The sequence below is a fragment of the Colius striatus genome, chromosome 2 (genome assembly GCF_028858725.1).
Source record: "Colius striatus isolate bColStr4 chromosome 2, bColStr4.1.hap1, whole genome shotgun sequence".
In the NCBI taxonomy this organism is placed as follows: Eukaryota; Metazoa; Chordata; class Aves; order Coliiformes; family Coliidae; genus Colius; species Colius striatus.
Window position 1 is genome coordinate 47003381 of NC_084760.1, and position 18848 is coordinate 47022228.

The 18848-nt window shown below is 49.5% G+C and overlaps 1 protein-coding gene across 1 annotated transcript in view; it reads left to right on the forward strand.

Moving 5' to 3' along the window:
- OTOF (otoferlin) overlaps nt 1-18848 on the forward strand; it is a 108978-nt gene that overhangs the window by 73049 nt on the left and 17081 nt on the right. Inside the window, exons 13-30 of the mRNA XM_061989496.1 lie at nt 614-800; nt 1119-1305; nt 1883-2106; nt 2779-2887; nt 3377-3560; nt 6580-6700; nt 6841-6941; nt 7601-7691; nt 8433-8549; nt 10645-10797; nt 11280-11469; nt 11940-12064; nt 12651-12785; nt 13261-13422; nt 14677-14796; nt 15889-16050; nt 16335-16497; nt 17387-17517. Of these exons, the coding sequence (XP_061845480.1) occupies nt 614-800; nt 1119-1305; nt 1883-2106; nt 2779-2887; nt 3377-3560; nt 6580-6700; nt 6841-6941; nt 7601-7691; nt 8433-8549; nt 10645-10797; nt 11280-11469; nt 11940-12064; nt 12651-12785; nt 13261-13422; nt 14677-14796; nt 15889-16050; nt 16335-16497; nt 17387-17517 (2662 nt within the window). The remainder of the gene's footprint in view (nt 1-613; nt 801-1118; nt 1306-1882; nt 2107-2778; nt 2888-3376; nt 3561-6579; nt 6701-6840; nt 6942-7600; nt 7692-8432; nt 8550-10644; nt 10798-11279; nt 11470-11939; nt 12065-12650; nt 12786-13260; nt 13423-14676; nt 14797-15888; nt 16051-16334; nt 16498-17386; nt 17518-18848) is intronic.

The window sequence follows — 18848 nt, forward strand, 5'->3', positions numbered from 1 at the left end:
TAAAATACCAAAGATGGCTTTCTTGACTTGCTGGGGATCTGTGAGCTCAAGGCACTACCTAAACTATTTTGGGTCAGTGTTCCATTCCATACTGGTGATATTATCCCACTTTTTCACAGACAATTCCAGCAATTCCTCTAGAAATAGTTTTGTACACAGCATTCCCTATGGCTCTCATTCCTTCCCTCAGAAGAGGAAAGGAAATCGGCCAAGATATACAATTTGGTGGAGTTTTCCTTGTACCTTGATAAAGAAAAAAGGCTCTTTGAACATCCCTTTTATCTGCCCTGCTTTAGGTGTCTAAATTAGACTGAGTTTAATTGTCCCCTAGGCTCCACTGACAATAGTTATATCCCATTAGTGGAATGCCCTTTAACACAGGAGCACCTTCAGGGGCTCTTCTACAATTCTGTTTGCAAAATCACTGTCCCTCAATCCAAAACGGGAGGATGGGCAGAAAAGGGACAGCAATAAAATGTACAGCTGCAGAAATGGTCAACTTCCCATCTCCATAGAGCCTGTTCTCAGAAAGTGGGGCAGCCTCTCCCTCTTTGATAAAGCCTCTCCTGACAAACCCACCAGCTGTTTCCAACCCTATCTGCTGACGTTGCAGGAACCTCCTCCTCCCAGATGGAGTCCCTCCAGAGAGGCAGTGGGCTCGTTTCTATGTCAAGATCTATCGAGCGGAGGGATTGCCCCGTATGAACACCAGCATCATGGCCAATGTGAAGAAGGCTCTCATTGGGGAGAACAAGGACTTGGTAGACCCCTATGTGCAGGTGGTGTTTGCAGGGCAGAAGGTGAGCAAGCTGTGTGTGGTACCAGGGTGAGCCTGGGAGGTAACAAGCAGGACCAGCCATTGATCTCAGTTGTGATGGCATGTAGATGCTGAGACATATGACAAAGCAAACTTTTTGCTACATTTCCCTTCTCTTGTGCACACTTTGATGGGTTTGCAGCTCACTGCAGTTGAGGAAAGGAGTTTGTTGCTTGGGAGAGGAGAGTGAAATGGTAGAATGCATGTTTCAGTGGTCACTAGTGAGCGAGAAGTTCGTATTGTGAGGGATGGCTTGGGAGTTCAAACCCTTGTCTAACATCTGTCTCCTCCCACTCGGAAGGGGAAGACATCCATACAAAAAAGCAGCTATGAACCTCTCTGGAATGAGCAAATAATCTTCACAGAAATGTTTCCCCCATTGTGCAAGCGGATAAAGATCCAGATCCGAGACTCGGACAAAGTCAATGATGTAGCCATTGGTACCCATTTCATTGATTTGCGAAAGATCTCTAACGAAGGAGACAAAGGTAAAGCTAAGGTGGGGGGCTGGGATACCTTCTTCATGGTAAAGGGACATTCCTTTGGCAGAGAGTTAGCAAAATTGCCAAGGCTCTCTCCCCACCCCTGGAGATAGCTGCTTTTTAGCCCTCAGCTGGAGAGACTTTGATTCACTGCAGTGGTCTTTTGAGGTCACTGGACATGTGCTCTTGGAAAAACTAAGCACTTCCACAAGACTACAGTCTATCAAACGAAAGCAAAGACACCCAAGAACAAAAAAGTCACTGCTGTGAATGGATGAATATATGACAGGCTCCCCCATTCATATGCACTTGAACAAACCAACATATGTAGGCAGGACCAATGAGAAACCAAAGATGACTCTAGAAAGGGGACTAATGGGGAGGGTTCTTTTTTCTTGTCTGTCCTGTGGGGTCATTTGCCCAATGTATGGTCACAAGTGTGCATTTCCATGCTCACATCTGCATCAGCATACACAGATCAGGAAAGTAATGCCTATCTGTGAGTAAGTTTGTATTCTGAGGCAAAGATGTGCCCTCCTCTTTGCATATCCCCTTCCTTATGTGCATATTTGATCTGCCACAGGCTTTCTGCCCACCTTTGGCCCTGCATGGGTGAACATGTATGGCTCCACTCGGAACTATACCCTGATGGATGAGCACCAAGAGCTGAATGAGGGTCTGGGTGAAGGCGTCTCCTTCCGGGCCAGGCTCTTGATGAGTCTTGCTGTGGAGATCTTGGACACCACCAACCCAGAGATCAACAGCTCCACAGAAGTGCAAGTTGAGCAGGCCACATCAATTGCTGATGTGAGTCAAGCCAAAATCCCCCAAACCAAGCTGGACAGGAGGTTAGACCTCTGTGAGGGCAGGAAGGCTCTTCAGAGGGCCCTGGCCAGGCTGGAGTGATGGGCCCAGGGCAATGGGATGAGGTTTAACAAGGCCAAGGGCTGAGTCCTGCCCTTGGGCCACAGCAACCCCAGGCTGGGGCAGAGGGGCTGGAAAGATGGAAATGATAGTTGAGTGTCAGTCTGTATGACCCAAGGGTGTGAAGGAAAGCTGGATAAGTCTAATGGCAGTGCACTTTGGGTGAAAGAAGTAAAATGTCCTTAATTCACCTCCAGGGAAAATGAAGCCACCTGGACACAAAACTGGTCTGGTTCTGCAAGAGCATCCAGGCAGATGGTTTGGTGGGGTTTGATTATTGCTGAATGCCCCTTAGATGGTCTCTCACATGCAAGGGATGACTGATCTCAACACATTTAAAAGTTAGGCTAAAATCTTTAATTAAACGTTAATTAAACTAGCTCAGGCTGAGAGAGGAAAAAGCTCTCATGGTCCCCTTGAAAGCCCTCACGGTGGCACCTGACCCTTGCAAGGCCTATGAGGGTACTCAGCAGTGCCAGATGATGCACCCCTCAGCCCAAGGGGACCAATGTCCTTTATTTGACCTCAACCCTGATCCCTGTGACTCCTCTGCAGAACTGCACCGGGAAGATGGAGGAGTTCTTTCTCTTTGGGGCCTTCCTGGAAGCTACGATGATTGACAGGAAGATTGGTGACAAACCCATCAACTTCGAGGTCACAATAGGTTGGCTTTTTTTTGGGGGGCAGGGTGGTTTTGAAGCATGCTTGGTGAGGAATGTGGGATCCAAGGCTCAGAGCATGTTTTCTTCCCCATTTTCGATACCAGCACCTGCCAGATCATGCAGGGCCCTCTGTTTAGGGAGAAGGTGACAGCTACTCTGCAGTCACAAGCTACACTGTCCTCCAAATAATTTCTTCTGTGCCCACTGTGCTGTGGCTAGTGGAGCTGCTTCGTATCTCAGCCTGATTCTGTGCCTCCTGAGACTGACCTCCAAAGACAGGGTGTATATTCCCACTGGCCTCAGAGGGAACATGACCAGAAGATAGACACCTATCACTAATTCATGGTTCCTAAGCACAGTTTCAGAGAGTTGACTCCACTGTCCCACATGGTCCCTGCAGAGAAAACTTCTCCTCAACCTGAATTAAAGCCAAGAGATTGAGTTAGATGGGAGTTGCAACTCTGACTTCAGTTCATGGTTTTTTTCTTGAGGTAACTATGGGAACCAGATTGATGGCATGACCAAACCCATCCTGAGGAGGAAGAAAGAGGGAGGGGATGGGGATGAAGAGGAGTCTGAGCTGCTCCAGAACTCAAGTGAGGATGAAGGTGATGAGGATGGAGAGCTGGTCTCTGTTTCTTCATCTCAACCCATGAAGCCCCTGGTCACAGACAGGTAAGAGTGCCTGATTGGCCACTGAAGGGCGACTGGGCAGAGATGTGGCTCTCAATTCAGACATGGTCTGTAGGTGTTCCCATATGGGCTGAATGTCCAAGCCCACACTGCTGCCTGCAGAGCTGAAGTCAGAGGTGAAGTCAATGCTGTTACGGGGCCTGAATCCATTCAGCCAGACACACCTGGGAGCAGCAGTGGGGATCAGATCTCCCTGCCCTGTAAAGGGAGATTAGATACCACATGTAGATACCTTGTCTTAGATACTACAGTCTGCAAGCTGAACCCCAATCCCATTCCCTGTAGTTCTGTGCACTCCTATGGATTCTCTGATGTGCAATAATGGCTGAATATACCTACAGAGCCCATCCTGGCCCAATGTTAACTGATAGCTTTAGTGCTCTTTCCCTATGGCAACCAGGGATGAAGTTAATTAGTGGATTCAAATAAATCATTGATGGACACTAAGACAAAAACAGGTTAACTTCCATACATAGAAGTTTTGTACCTTTAGGAAACCAGTCTATAAACAGGTCCTTCCTTAGAATGGTTGCCGTCTTTGGTGGCACAACTCAGTACTGCACCTCAGACACAAGGGGTCTGAACTTTGCATATGTGCTCTCTCTGCCTGATCTATACATCACAAGTACCATACAGAGAAAGGAAAAGGTCCATCCAGTCTCTTCTCACAAGTAACAAGCAACAGAAGAGGAAATGGCCTCAAATTGTGCCAGGGGAGGTTTAGGTTGGAGATGAGGAATAATTTCTTCCCCAAAAGGTTGTCCAGCCCTGTCCCAGGCTGCCAAGGGAGGTGGTGGAGTCCCCATCCCTGGAGCTGTTGCAAAGCCATGTAACTGTGGGGCTGAAGGACATGGGTTAGTGGTGGGCTTGGCAGTGCTGGTGGAATCGTTGGACTCAAGGATCTTCAAGGTCTTTTCCACCCTCAACCATTTTGTGGTTCTAAAATCTAGAGGTAAGGCACAGCTTTCAGAAGTGAGGGAAATTTGTGCTGAGACAAAGTGCATTTCTTCATCATTTGGGATCTTAAAAGCAGAAGATCACTGACAGGCAGAGAGGAGGGGGTGCAAAAAGTGATGGAAAAAGAGTTCTTCAGAATGTGTTAGGCGGGAGAGTGGAGTACAAGACTTTGAATCCTCTCACTCTGCAGCATCACTCTTTTGATCAGTCTGTCTCTCCCCATTACTTACAGTCATTGACATCCCCACTGTGCTGTTTAACAGAACCAAGACTTAAGAAACTGGGTCTTACCATGGATCTGTTAATGTACGGCTGGTGGTCAGTGGACAAATTGCTTCTATTTCCTCTGCCTTGCTTTCTCCAGCTCTAAAATCATGGCAATTTTGGTGTCCATTTCACAGATGGTTTTGTGACGTGCTGGTAACAGTCACCCTGAAATACAGACAAGATCCAGAGAGTTGCAAGTGTGGTTCTGGTGGGTGCTTTCCACCCCAAGCAGCTGGAGCAGAAAGCCCTAAACTGAATGGGATGAGTATATGTGTCTTGAGATATCTGGACTGAGCTTTGGCCACAGACAGGATTTGAATACAAAGGACTAGTACTAAGGAAAGCTAATTGGATTTAACCTGATGATATATGCTTAAACTGGATTTAAACTGTGTTATACAGTAGATGGATGTTAATAGAATTAACTGACTGGCTTAATGCAACCAGTAAGTGAAACAAACCAAGCTGAATCAAGTACATTTGCAATCCAGATAACTGTCTGGGGTTGCCTCATTTTTTTACCAGCTTCTTGTGAAGATGAATGCTGAATGGAGATGAGAAGCACAGCCTTTTTTTGAGCCTGTCCTTTGGGCTCTGGCTGTGTGCTATTTACCCAGATGACTCCAGCCCCTGCTTGCTGGGAACATCAGGCTCAGTTGTGGAGCTCTGCTGACATCTTCTGTCTGGGAAAACCCCAGTGACTTCAGATGGATGAGTTAAAAGTGGTTTTCAACTAGTGGTGATCCCAGGTGCAGCTTTACACTGGGTGACTCCCAGCTCATAGAAATATGGAGGTTGGAAAAGACTTTTGAGATCATCATGTCCAACCGTTCCCCCAGCACTGCCACGGCCACTACTACCCCATGTCCCTCAGCCACATCTACATGACTTAGGGATCCCTCCAGGGAGGAGGACTCCACCACCTCCCTGGGCAGCCTGGGACAGGGGAAAAAGTTCTTCCTCAACTCCAATCTAAACCTCCCCTGAGGAATATTGAGGCCATTTCCCCTTGTCCTATCAGTGCTCAGGCAACCAAAAGGCATGAAACCATTCTTCAGCCTCATCCTTCCTTTAACTGTACCACAACTGTTTAGATGAGATCTTGGGAAGAAGTTCTTCTAAGCTGTGAGATTGGTGAGACCCTGACACAAGTTGCCCAGACAGGCTGTGGCTGCCCCATCCCTGTCAGTGTTCAAGGGCAGATTGGATGGGGCTTGGAGCAGCCTGATCTGGTGGAAGGTGCCTTGCATTTGGAAAGGGTTGGAACAAGATGATCTTTAAGGTCCCTTCTAACCCAAACCATTCTGGGTTCTGTGATTGTATTGCCAGTCCATCCCACCAGGATATGGAAATCTATCAGCTGTGGAGACCAGGGGACTACAGTAGATGGTCACCAGCATTCAGAAAAGAATGTTAATGCTTTGTTTTCCCTTGTGCTCCCACTATTGCTGCTGCTGGAGATGTTTTCTCTCTGCTGGGCTATGCACAAGGTTGCGGGATTTGGAGCTTCCCCAGTTTCTCTCTTGGTCACCACTTGTGAGATGCTAAATTTGCAATCCCTGGGCAATGGACCCATCCCCCCAAGCCTGATGTTAGGAAAGGTGCTGGGACAGCTGGAAGCTCTGTCCTCCAGAATACAACTCACCTCATCTCCCTCTTCCATACCTGACCTCCTACATACAATGCTCCCCACCACAGCATCACCTCCCCAGGAAAAATGTGGGCTGTTCTTGGAGTATTACCCACAACAGAGCATGTCTTCTGCCTCCTCTTGCAGGAACTACTTCCACCTGCCATACTTTGAGAAGAAGCCTTGCATATATATCAAGAGCTGGTGGCAGGACCAGCGTCGCAGATTGTATAATGCTAACATCATGGACAAGATTGCAGATAAGCTGGTCAGTACATGAGCAGTCTTTTTCCCCCTGGCAGCCCCCTCCAGGGCTTCTCTGTGCAGGGTTGGACCTCGGGGGGACCTTGCCTCACTGCAGGGCTCTGCCCCACCACCCCTTCACCATTTCCCCCATCGGTGTTGCAGGAGGAAGGGCTCAACGATGTGCAGGAAATGATCAAGACGGAGAAGCCACACCCAGAGCGCCGTCTCCGAGGGGTCTTGGAGGAGCTGAGCAGTGGCTGCTTGTGAGTAAAAGACAGGCAAAGGTGGAACATTGCAGACCTTTGCATTTTGCAGGGCTACAGTAAAGGTCATGAGGATATGCTCCTCTATATCTGTTTTGGAAGAACTTTTACTCTGAGAAGGTTGTTAAGCACTGGATTGGGCTGCCCAGGGAGCTGGTGGAGTCCCCATCCCTGGAGCTATTGCAAAGCTGTATAGCTGAGGTGCTGAGGGACATGAGTTAGTGGTGGGCTTGGCACTGTGAGGGGAGGCATTGGACTCAAGGATCTTCAAGGTCTTTTCCAATCAAAATAAGTCTGAGTCTATGATGCTATGGATGTCAGGCAAACATTTAGTTGCATTTGCATCATGCCAGATTCTGGCTTGGAGCAAAGGTGAGGTGGTGTTTTGATCTGCACTCTAAAGACTTCAAATCAGTGTTGAAAGACTCAATCTTGTGTCCTCCACAGGCTGGTGTCCGATTGGCACCCACTCCCCCTGTGTGACACTCAATATTGGGCGCAATGAGGCTACGTGGCCATGATTGCATTAGGGAGTGGGGAGGACAAGACATTTCACTCCAGAGAGTGATCTCCTGCTGTCAGACATCCAGCCAGACACTCCTCCCTAGGGAGAGCCCATGGGCTCCCATGGGATTCATGCTGCTGACCTTTTCCCCCAGGCACTTTGTGACATTGGCTGACAAGGACCAGCACCACTCATCTCGCACGAGGCTGGATCGGGAAAGGCTTAAGTCCTGCATGCGAGAGCTGGTAAGTGGGATTCAACAGCGTGTTGGTTTAGCCCTGGCTAGGTGGCAGGTGCCCACTAAGAGCTTCTATCACTCCTCTTCCTCAACTGGACAAGAGAGAGAGAAATATAACAAAGGGCTCACGAGTGGAGATAAGTACAGGGACATCACTCAGCAGTTACCACAATGGGCAAAACAGACTCAGCTTGGGGAGAATTGGGTTGATTTATTAATAAACAATCAAAACAGAGCAGGGAAATGAGACATTAAACCTGTATCTTAAAACACCTCCCCCTACCCTTCCCTTCTTCCTGGGTCTCTCCTTCCTCCCTCGCAGTGGTGCAGGGGGGTGGGGAATGGGGGTTGTGGTCAGCCCATCACAGATGCTCTCTGCTGCTGCTTCCTCTCAGGGGGAGGCCTCCTCACACTTCCCCTGGTACAGTGTGGGGTTCCTTCCACAGGAGACAATCCCCCATGAATTTCTCCAATGTGAGTCCTTCCCATGGGCTGCAGTTCTTCACAAACTGCCCCAACGTGGGTCTCATCCACAGGGAAACAGTCCCTCGGAATGAGCTGCTCCAGCGTGGGTGCCCCCTTCTGACAAACAGGTGTCACATGTACCAGGATGCACATGGTGGAATTTCAATATCTGCCCCCTGACCACCCCCTTTCAAATGCCAAGGGCTGGCCTTGTGCTTCTCCCTTCTCTGTGCTCCATTCTGCTCTTACTTACATGATGCCATGGGTTTCCCTTTAACCATAGGAGAACATGGGGCAGCAAGCCACTACCCTGCGGTCGCAGGTGAAGAAGAACACCATGAAAGACAAGCTGAAGCTGGCACAAAACTTCCTGCAGAAACTCCGCTTCTTGGCAGATGAGGTGAGTCTCCCTGTGTGCAGAGACAGCGTTAGCTGGGTCAGCGCATGATGACAGCAGCCTGGGATGGATGGGGACCTCTCTGCAAACCCTGCAAGCAGGAGAGGTCACTGGTAGCACAGATAGCACAGGTGCAAGGAGCCACTCACAAGTCTACAGACTACTCCATGACTCCTGGGTTTGCCTGTGCACAGCTGGGTTGGAACAAATCAGTGCTAGAATAAATGCGAGAGCCTTTCCCAGCCAGCAACAGAGCTGGGTTCTCTTGCAGAAGAGATAAAGGCAATTCTCAGCCTCAGCCATGGCAAGGCCAAGTGGTTCTCTGGGAGACTGGTCATTGGAAGATGGCACATGTCCAAGCAGTGTTAAAGTCAGCAGCAGGAAGCCATTTCTCATCCTGACTGGGTATCCAGGATGACACCTGGGAGGTGTTGAAAGTCATGGCTCTTTGAAGGTCTGTGGTATAAAGCTTTGTCCTCTTGCAGAACTCAAACCATCTCATTTTTATTGCTGCAGCATACTCTTGCTTTGCTGAAGCTGACAAGAGAGAATAGCCTGATCCATTTGAGTTGCATTTCCAAAGGAATCCTGTTTCTACAAAGACTTTTTCCTTCCTTCAGAAAAATACACCATTCCTCTGATATTTTTACAGTTTAGGACTAGGTCAGACATTGAGGGTTACTTGCCCATGTGGGAGCAGTCCTTTGTTACAGCAAAGCTTTCCTTGGCTTTGACTTACCACACCAGAACATGAACCAGACACTGAGGGGCCAGATCATGTCTAGACCTAGGCACCAGAGCTGGGGAAGGGGCTGGAGCACAAGTGTGCTGGGGAGGGGCTGAGGGCCCTGGGGGTGTTCAGGCTGCACAAGAGGAGCCTGAGGGGAGACATCGTCACTGTCTACAACTCCCTGACAGGAGGCTGTGGCTGGGGGTTGATGTCTTCTTTCCAGTAAGGAATGATAGGACAAGAGGAACTGTCCTCAAGTTGCCCCAGAGGAGATTTAGATTGGAAATGAGAGCAGTTTCTTCCCCAAAGGGTTGTCCAGCCTTGTCCCAGGCTGGTGAGGGAGGTGGTAGAGACCCCATCCCTGGAGCTATTGCAAAGCTGTGTGGCTGAGGTGCTGAGGGACATAGTTCTGAGTTCTCCAGCTCAAGGGAGACAGGAAACTGCTGGAGAGAGGCCAGCAAAGGGCTACGAAGATGCTGAGGGCACTGGAACATCTCTGTGAGGAGGAAAGGCTGCTGGACCTGGGGCTGTTCAGCCTGGAGAAGAGAAGACTAGAGAGAGACCTCAATAACAATTATAAGTGCTTAAAAAGTTTATGTCAAGACAATGGGGCAACACTTTTTTCTGTAGTCTCCAGTGAGAGGACAAGGAGTAATGGGCACAAGCTGGAACACAAAAAGTTCCACTTAAACACAAGGACACTTGTTTGGTGTTGAGGTGAGGGAGCCCTGGCCCAGGCTGCCCAGGGAGGGTGTGGAGGCTCCTTCTCAGGAGGTTCCCAAACCCGCCTGGACACGTTCCTGTGCCCCTTGATGGAGGGGAACCTGCTTGAGCAGGGGCTTGGGCTGAGTGGGCTCTTCCAACCCCCCCAATTCTATGATTCTGTGGTTTAGCGATGAGCTTGGTAGTGGTTGGACTCAGGGATCTTCAGGGTCTTTTGCAACCAAAATGATTCTATGACTCCATAAAGTGTGATGGGACCTGTCCAGACAGGGAATCTCTTCCACAGTAAGGAATGAAAGTATGGACACTGCACTACAGTCCTCAAGGCTGCTGAAACAAGAGAGAACGAAAACCTTTAGTCTTATAATACAACATTCGAGTTGTTTTTTAAATACTAAAACAAAGGTAAATCACAGTTTCTTTCCTGCTAGGCTTTGTCCTTCTGAGCTTAGCTCTGAGCATCTTTTCTTAAGCAGACAAGCTTCTTCAGCAGGAAGCTCAAAACCCTTTCAATGGCCCTAATGTGGCAATAGGCAATAGGTACCTCCATCTCCAGTGATATCTGTTGAGTCTCCAGCCCCACTGGTGCCTCGATGAGGTAGAAAGAGCTGAGACACTGACAGAGGTCTTCACTGGTGTCCACAGCCCCAGCACACTATTCCAGACATCTTCATCTGGATGATGAGCAACAACAAGCGCATCGCCTATGCCCGCATCCCTTCCAAGGATATCCTCTACTCCATTGTGGATGAGGAGATGGGCAAGGACTGCGCCAAAGTGAAGACCATCTTCCTCAAGGTGCTCATCTGCCTTTCCTGGGGAAATGCAGGCAGGAGGAGGGAGGTGGGGGAAGGACAGACTGGGAGGATGGGAAATGAAGATGAGAGCACTGTGTATCCGCTTTTACTGGGGACTAAATACTAGGCAAGACACATCCACACTCTCCTGGTAAAGATGGAAGCCTTCCACTAGGGAGTGTGACCCACTGGTCTTATTCAGATTGATAAGTGAGAAATTTCTGGAAGGAGAGAGATGTTTGATCCAGCTCACCACAAAAAAAGGATGCTGGCTTAGAGAGAGGAAATGAGCATGGTGGGAAGAAGATAATGCATGAGCCAGAGTACTGTTGTGGTCTAAAAGGATGAGGCCTGGGTCCCTTGGTTTTAAGAGGAAGTGGTACAAGTGGTACACCAGAAGGACCTGAATACTGCTAGAGGTAGTCTGTCCATATCTGAGACTTTCCCTATATCCATGTTAACTCTTCTGTCCTTTGTACCCAGCTACCAGGGAAGAGGGGCTTTGGACCTGCTGGCTGGACAGTTCAGGCCAAGATGGAGATATACCTGTGGCTAGGCCTCAACAAACAGCGCAAAGACTTCTTGAGTGGCCTTCCCTGTGGCTTTGAGGAGAAGAAGACCACCAGAGGCCAAAACCTGCCGTCTTTCCCACCCATCAGCCTCCTTTACACCAGTAAGAAACTCCTGCTTGCAGTGGGTCTGGAGAGGGCAGGAAGGCCCATGGGCTTTCAGGAACTATGAAGGAAATATATGGACGCATTCCTGTGTGACCTGATCTAGGTGAACCTTCTTTAGCAGGGGCATTGGACTAGATGATCTCTAGAGGTCCCTTCTAACCCCTACCATTCTGTGAGTCTATAAATTTCAGTTGTACTTGTCTGAGGTCTCACACTGCTCCCATGGGGAGCTGGGGTATAGGAACTGAACATTCTTCCCTACCCCTTTCGTAGCTGTCACTGTACGTGGCAAGCAGGATGCCATGGAAGTCCATGCCCATTCGGGACTCATGCTTTGAGCCTTTATCCTTCATCAGTGTTGGCCCCAAGCAAAGCATGCCCCTGAGATGTCTCTCTGCAGTTTGAGCCCCAGTGCTGGACCTTAGGGTTGCATATGAAGCTGCCTCATTTCCCCTCTCCCTTGCAGAGAAGCAGGTTTTCCAGCTGCGAGCCCACATGTACCAAGCCAGGAGTTTATTTGCAGCTGACAGCAGTGGCCTTTCGGACCCCTTTGCACGAGTCTTCTTCATCTCCCAGAGCCAATGTACTGAGGTAAACACCATCTCCTGACCTGGAGGGCTGGGCTCTGGCATTGTGTGTCCCATCAGCTCTCTATCCTGCTCCCCTGTGACACTAGAGCCTGATTGTCTCCAGGAGCCCCTTTGCCAGGTGCACCTTGATGACATGTCCCCTCACACCACCACAGTGCTATCTCATGTCTCTGTGGCCACAATTCACCAGCCTGGTTAGAAGAAACTGGAGCACGTGGAAGTGGGTTTTGTGTCTTCCCTTTCCAGTCTGAGGGCTGCCAAGCTTTAGCAAGCCTGGTGGACACTGGAAAAGGTGGAAGGTGTCCCTATCCATGGCAGGGGGAGTTGGAACTAGGTGATCTTTAAGGTTTCTTCCCACCTAAAGCATTCTGGTAGGATTCTATGATGTAATTTGTCTACTTGCCTGCTGTTGGGGTTTTTTCATCTCAGAAGAATCCTTGGGAGATACCCCATGCCTCACTAGTCTAAAAAACCACACAGCAGCCTACTAGTGCTGCCAGGCAGTTTAGACCAAGGTCTAGTCTGCTGCCGTTGTACAAGTCCTTAGCTATTATCTGGAGCAGTAAGTCTCTCTCCCATTCTTCCAGGTTCTCAATGAGACCCTTTGCCCAACCTGGGATCAGCTACTGGTCTTTGACAACGTGGAGCTGTATGGAGAAGCCCATGAGATGCGGGATGACCCTCCCATAATTGTCATTGAGATCTATGACCAAGACACGGTGGTAAGATGAACACCAACAAACGAAAATGTTTATTATTTAAATGCTGAGATGACTCCTCAGTCAGAGACTCGGCAGATGGTGCAGAGAATGTCAGAAGTAACATCTACCCTGCCCCTAGGAAGGTGGTCCCCTAAACGTCTCCCATGGGATGAGTAGCCTCTGCTGCTCATTAGACCTCACACTCAATGATATCTTGGAGAGTGAAGCAAGAGCTTCTGTGAGGCAGAAGGCAAGGAGACATTGCCTGAGTCTTTCCCTTTAGAAAAGCCGCTCAGCCCTGGCCTCCTTGCTGTCCCAGCCCTAGGCCACCTCCTTCATTTTGTTTCAAGAAGCCAAGAGTGAAAGCTGTCACTGAGCTTTAATGTCTCAGGGCCAGTAGGAGTCCTGTTCTGACCACAATGGGCAGAGCTCTGGGGCTAACCTGGAAGAACTCATGTTGGGTCAGCAAACCCAAGTACTCTCTTTGTCTCTGCAGGGCAAAGCTGACTTCATGGGCCGCACCTTTGCCAAGCCAGTGGTGAAGATGTCAGATGAGCAGTACTGCCCCCCACGCTTCCCACCGCAGCTCGAATACTACCAGATCTACCGAGGCAACTCCACAGCAGGAGACCTGCTGGCTGCCTTTGAGCTGCTCCAGGTACCAGATGCCCAAAGCCACCCCTGACTGAGGGAGGAAAAGAGTGGGATGGGGAGTTGCAAGGGAGCAGGACCTGTGTTTATATAGCAGAATCATTGAGGTTGGAAAAGACCTTTAGGATCCTGAACTCCACCTCCTCCCCTCACACTGCCAAGCCCACCACTGACCCATGTCCCTCAGCACCTGAGCTCAATGGCTTTGCAATAGCTCCAGGGATGGGGACTCCATCACCTCCCTGGGCAGCCTGTGATAGTGTCTGACAACCCTCAGTGTCCCTCTGGCACAGTGAGGGGCCCAACAGTGAACACAGCACTCAAGCTGCGGCCTCACCAGGGCCCAGCACAGGGGACGGCCACTGCCCTGGGCCTGCTGCCACACCACTGCTGATACAAGCCAGGGTGCCACTGGCCTTGGCCACCTGGGCACGCTGCTGCCTCATCTTCAGCCACTGACACCAATATCCCCATATCTTAGGTGTTACAAAAGGCAGGTAGTTCAATTCATCCTGGAAAGGTTTAGCACAGCTGCAAATGCAATGACAGGGCAGCTCCTGCCCAGTTATGCTGGTGAAGATGATGTGCTGTGGGTCCCAGACATCCTGCTGGACAGAATACCCCACTGAATGTTGTGTTAGCCCAAATTCTGGAGTCCTAGTGGTTTTGGAAATGCCAATTTGAAGGACACTACAGACAAACCCCAATCAACCTGATGTCCCACTTCCCAAGATGCTGTTCCCACAACTCCTTTTCTCATCCAAGTGTTTTTTTCCCCAACTCTCCTTACAGCAGGACATTTTCTCTAGTGAATGGCTCACATGGGATATTTAATTTCCCTCATGCCATGGGTTTTAAACAAGACCTAAAACTTGCTCCTGGACTGAGGTCTCAGACCATTTCTGCATATCTTCACACATAGCCCAGGCAGATGCAGCTTCTTGCAGGTAGAAAAGGGGTATCCCTGGGGTTGGGATATGTTTGAGAAGTTTGCTTTGCTGCTGGGTCTGTCCTGTGTGGAAGCACACCACTGCCCAGCACCTTCTGCTCATATGTCTGCCTTTTCCTGAAGTACCTGCATGGCACAGTCAGCTGAATACTCACCAACTCTTGTTGCTCCTGCCCCGCCTGAGACTACACAGACCTGATGCATCAGACCAGGGTGTGCCAGTTACAGCTGAGACTGATAAAAAACCTGCTTCCCAGTAGCTGAGCACCATCTCAAAGAAACAGATCCTAATTCATGCTGCATCTCTTCCAGATTGGCCCTGGGGGCAAGTCAGACTTACCCCCAGTTGATGGCCCCACAGACGTGGACCGGGGTCCCATCCTACCAGTGCCACTGGGAATTCGACCGGTGCTGAGTAAATACAGAGTGGAGGTAATTACCTAGGAGCACTAGATTGTAATGTTCATCATTGTGTGCGCCAGGACAGCCTGTCCATGTGTGTTTGAAGGCCAGGAGGCATCTCTGAGGCTCTAATGACATTGCACATTGATGATCGTTGCACAGTTCACCCATGGTTGTAGATATCTCTGGTCAGGTGAAATGCTGCTGACCAGATCTCCAGGTCTCTAAAGGGACTGTAGTGCCTGGTCTTCCAGACATTGACATCTGGTTAAATAAATTGTATCCCCTTGATGTGCAGGGTGCATACAGCCATGTGGAATCAGGAGGTGGGAAAATCTCAGTTTAGGGAAACTTTTGGTCACAGTGGTGGTCAGTTATCCTGAGAAGGGAGAGGCAAGTTTATACAGTGATGCTGATATATTTTTGACCAAATGATGCCAGTGCTGAATCAAGAGCCACTATGGGCAAACAAAGTTGATCTGGTCCTACAGCAGGAAAAGGCTGAAAGGGGAGAAAAGCTTATAGGTTGCCACGTGTTTTAGGATGAAGAGAGACTGGCTCAGCTCAGAACAATCTACCAGCTCCATTGCCTTGAGCCAGCTGTGCTTCCCACTAAGCTAAATCACAGCCACATGCCTTCTGTGCATGTTGCAGAGAAAAGTATCTTAGAGTGGCAGCTGTGTTGAACTATCACTGCAACTCCACACTCATTCCTCTAAAGCTCCATGTTGGATCATTTAGTCTGGACAGTATTTTTCAGGTGGTAAAAAACCCAAACGTTACTTGTCCACTACAAGCTCGTCTAGTCCTCCTCTGTGGAGTCCCAGGGAAGGAGGCGGCTGGGAAGGGAGAAAGGCAGAAAAGGGAATATTGAAGGCAGCAGATGGACATCTTAAGCCACCGCAGATTAGGCATTAGGTGGGTTATGTGAGGTGTCAGACAGACTGTGCTGCAGACCTGAGCCACGTGAAGAAGGAGAAGATGCCTCAGGGATCCACCACTGCCCAGGTGATGACGTTTGCAGTAGAGTCCCTGCTCCTGGGGGATATGGAGAACCAACTCATTTGCCTCCAGACAGGGGCAGTCCTTCTCATATTCATGTTCTTCCTCCTCTTGCCCTAGATCTTGTTTTGGGGCCTCAGGGATTTGAAGAGAGTGAACCTAGCCCAGGTGGACCGGCCCCGTGTGGACATTGAATGTGCTGGGAAGGGAGTCCAGTCAGCCCTCATCCAGAACTACAAGAAAAACCCCAACTTCGGTACTTTGGTCAAGTGGTTTGAAGTGGTGAGTGTTTCCTTTTCCCTCTGAGCCATCAACCCATATTTTCTGGAGCCCAAACCATGGCTCCCAGCCCTTTGCTTCAGTTTCCTCATAGCTATGGAAGAGAGGAACATCATCCCAGTAGACAACAGACTTTCTCTGAGGACTCCCATGCCATGCTTTTCTGGAGCTGCTCTAGACCTCTTCCTCCAGCATGATCGCTATTTTTAGTCTCTACTGGTCTTCCAGTCACCAAAGCAGACAGCCTACACCCAGCCCTTGATAACCATCACACCTTTTCTTCCCAGGACCTTCCGGAGAACGAGCTGCTCCATCCACCCCTCAACATCCGGGTGGTGGACTGCAGGGCTTTCGGGCGTTACACCCTGGTGGGATCCCACGCTGTCAGCTCTCTCCGAAAGTTCATCTACCACCCACCAGATAAGAAAGCCCAGCACTGGAATATGACAGGTATCAGGCTTGGGCCCTGGGAACCTGACCAGTAGAGGTCACCAGTGGGGCATTGTGTATGGGGAAGAAGGAGATGAGTAGAGGGTTGTAAGGACGATGGGGTATTGCCTGCTTGTTGGTTAAACAAGTAATACTTCTGGGTTTGAGCAAAGGGGTTGAGAAGACACAGGGTGGGAGGTCATGTGAGATTCTTTGATCTGTGCATCTTGATGAGATAACTACACCCTGCTCCACCTGATATCTGTAAGATAAGAAAGGCTATTTCACCTTTACTATCTCTGCAGCTTTATGGCTTTAGGCTCCTCAAACATTCCTCTGGACTGGAAGGTGAATTTGCCATGCTCTGTGCCTGGTGCTGCTATTATTTGAGTAAAGACTAGAAAGCTACACTGGCAGGCCACCCATCCAGTTCCTAAGGCCACCCTGTCTATCAGCACCCACAGCATATACCTTCACAAATCCATTTTCCCTGCACAGGAATTGCTCATCTCCTCCCAATCCTTGGTGGAAGTGGAGATATTCTTGGCTGGGCAGAGACGGGAGGTCTGTGGGAGCATTGCCAAAGGTCATCCCTGGTTCCAGACAGAGGTCCGGACCTATGGATGTGTCCATGCCAGCTGATAATTTCAGAGCAATCACTTTCTCTGCCTCTTCTCCTCTAGACACTGATGCAAGTGAAAAACCTAATTCTTTCTCGTTGTCTTCTTTTCTTTACTATGGAAGGGGGTTTTCATCTAAGTGTCTCTGCTCATTTCCGATGCTGCTCTTCTCTGAACAAGGTGGTCACATGTCACTCCTGCTTGAATCCTGTAAGATCTCACCTGAGCTCCCAGTTTTTCCTCTACTATCCTTCTATCTTGTTTTCTCTCTTCCTCTGTCCTCTGTCCAGCCAAACACGTGAATGGCTATCTGGCCATGTCCAACAGAGCCCGTCACTCTCGCCCCACAGGGGAGATCGTTGTCAATATGGAACCTGAGGTTCCCATCAAGAAGATGGAGACGATGGTGAAGCTGGAAGCTGTGAGTATCCATATATCGGCAGAACTTCAGCATCCTTCCTCACTGAATTGCCAGTCTTTGAGGGATTCTCCCCACACAGAGGCTGCCTTGACCTGCTGAACGTGGAGTTGGCCTGAAGCCAGGAATTGTTCATAGAATCACCAAATGGTGGAGGTTGGCAGGGCCCTGCAGAGCTCATCCAGCCCAAGCCCCTGCTCAAGCAGGTTCCCCTCCATCAGGGGGAACAGGAACGTGTCCAGGCGGGTTTGGAAACCTCCCGAGAAGGAGCCTCCACACCCCCCCGGGCAGCCTGGGCCAGGGCTCCCTCACCTCAACACCAAACAAGTTTCTCCTCCTGTGCCAGTGGCACTTGCTGGGTTCCAGCTTGTGCTCATTATCCCTTGTCCTGGCACTGGCCACCACACAACAAACACTGGCCCCATCCTCTCCACACCTACCCTTTAGGGATTTTTCAGCATTAATGAGGTCTCCCCTCAGCCTTCTCTTCTCCAGGCTGAACAGACCCAGATTCTGCAGCCTTTCCTTCTTAGAGAGATATTCCAGACCCCTCAGCATCAAGGCTTTGGGTCCTACAAATTGGTCTCTTTGTTTTCTCTCTGAAACTAGCTGGTGCTCAATGCCCAGAAAAGTCCTAGCCTATGCAAATTAGACAGCTCCATATTTTCCTTCAAAAACCAGCCAGATGGGAACAAAAACCTGCAAACACAACCCTGTCCTTGTCTGTGCCTAAGGCACACACAAGTGACCCATCAGAAATCCCCCCCTTGCACCATGCACCAATCCTGCCCTTTCACAGCATAGTACCCAGTGCAGGCTCTGCAAGCAACCAGGGTCACAAAAACGTCCCTCATACTTTTGGGATATTTTTCCCCCTCTTTCCAATAGTTTTGAGACCTTCAGATGGCTCCATCAGCAATTTGAAATACCCTTCCAGCACAACCACTGTACATCAAGTCTGCGCCATGCAGGCCACAGCAGATGCATGTAGCATAGTACTGAGCCAGGCACACAGAGTCAGTTTGAGGCAGACAAAGCTCTTTAGACCTATTGTGCATGCCCTGAAAATAGGGCATGGTGTGCATAGGACAAGCAATGTATCCAGAAGCATCAGCTTTGTTCACACACTAAACATGCTTGTGCTTGTTTTCCTCCCCAGAACAGGATTTTCAACTCCTCCTCATACCTATCTGCTCCAGAGCTTACTCCATAAAAAAAAAACCAAACAGATTTGTTTTTGCAAAAGGCCCTTTGCAGCAACATCCTCACACAACCTGCCCCCCAGACAAGTTGGAAAAGACCTTTTAGATCCTCGAGTCAAACCATTCTCTTTG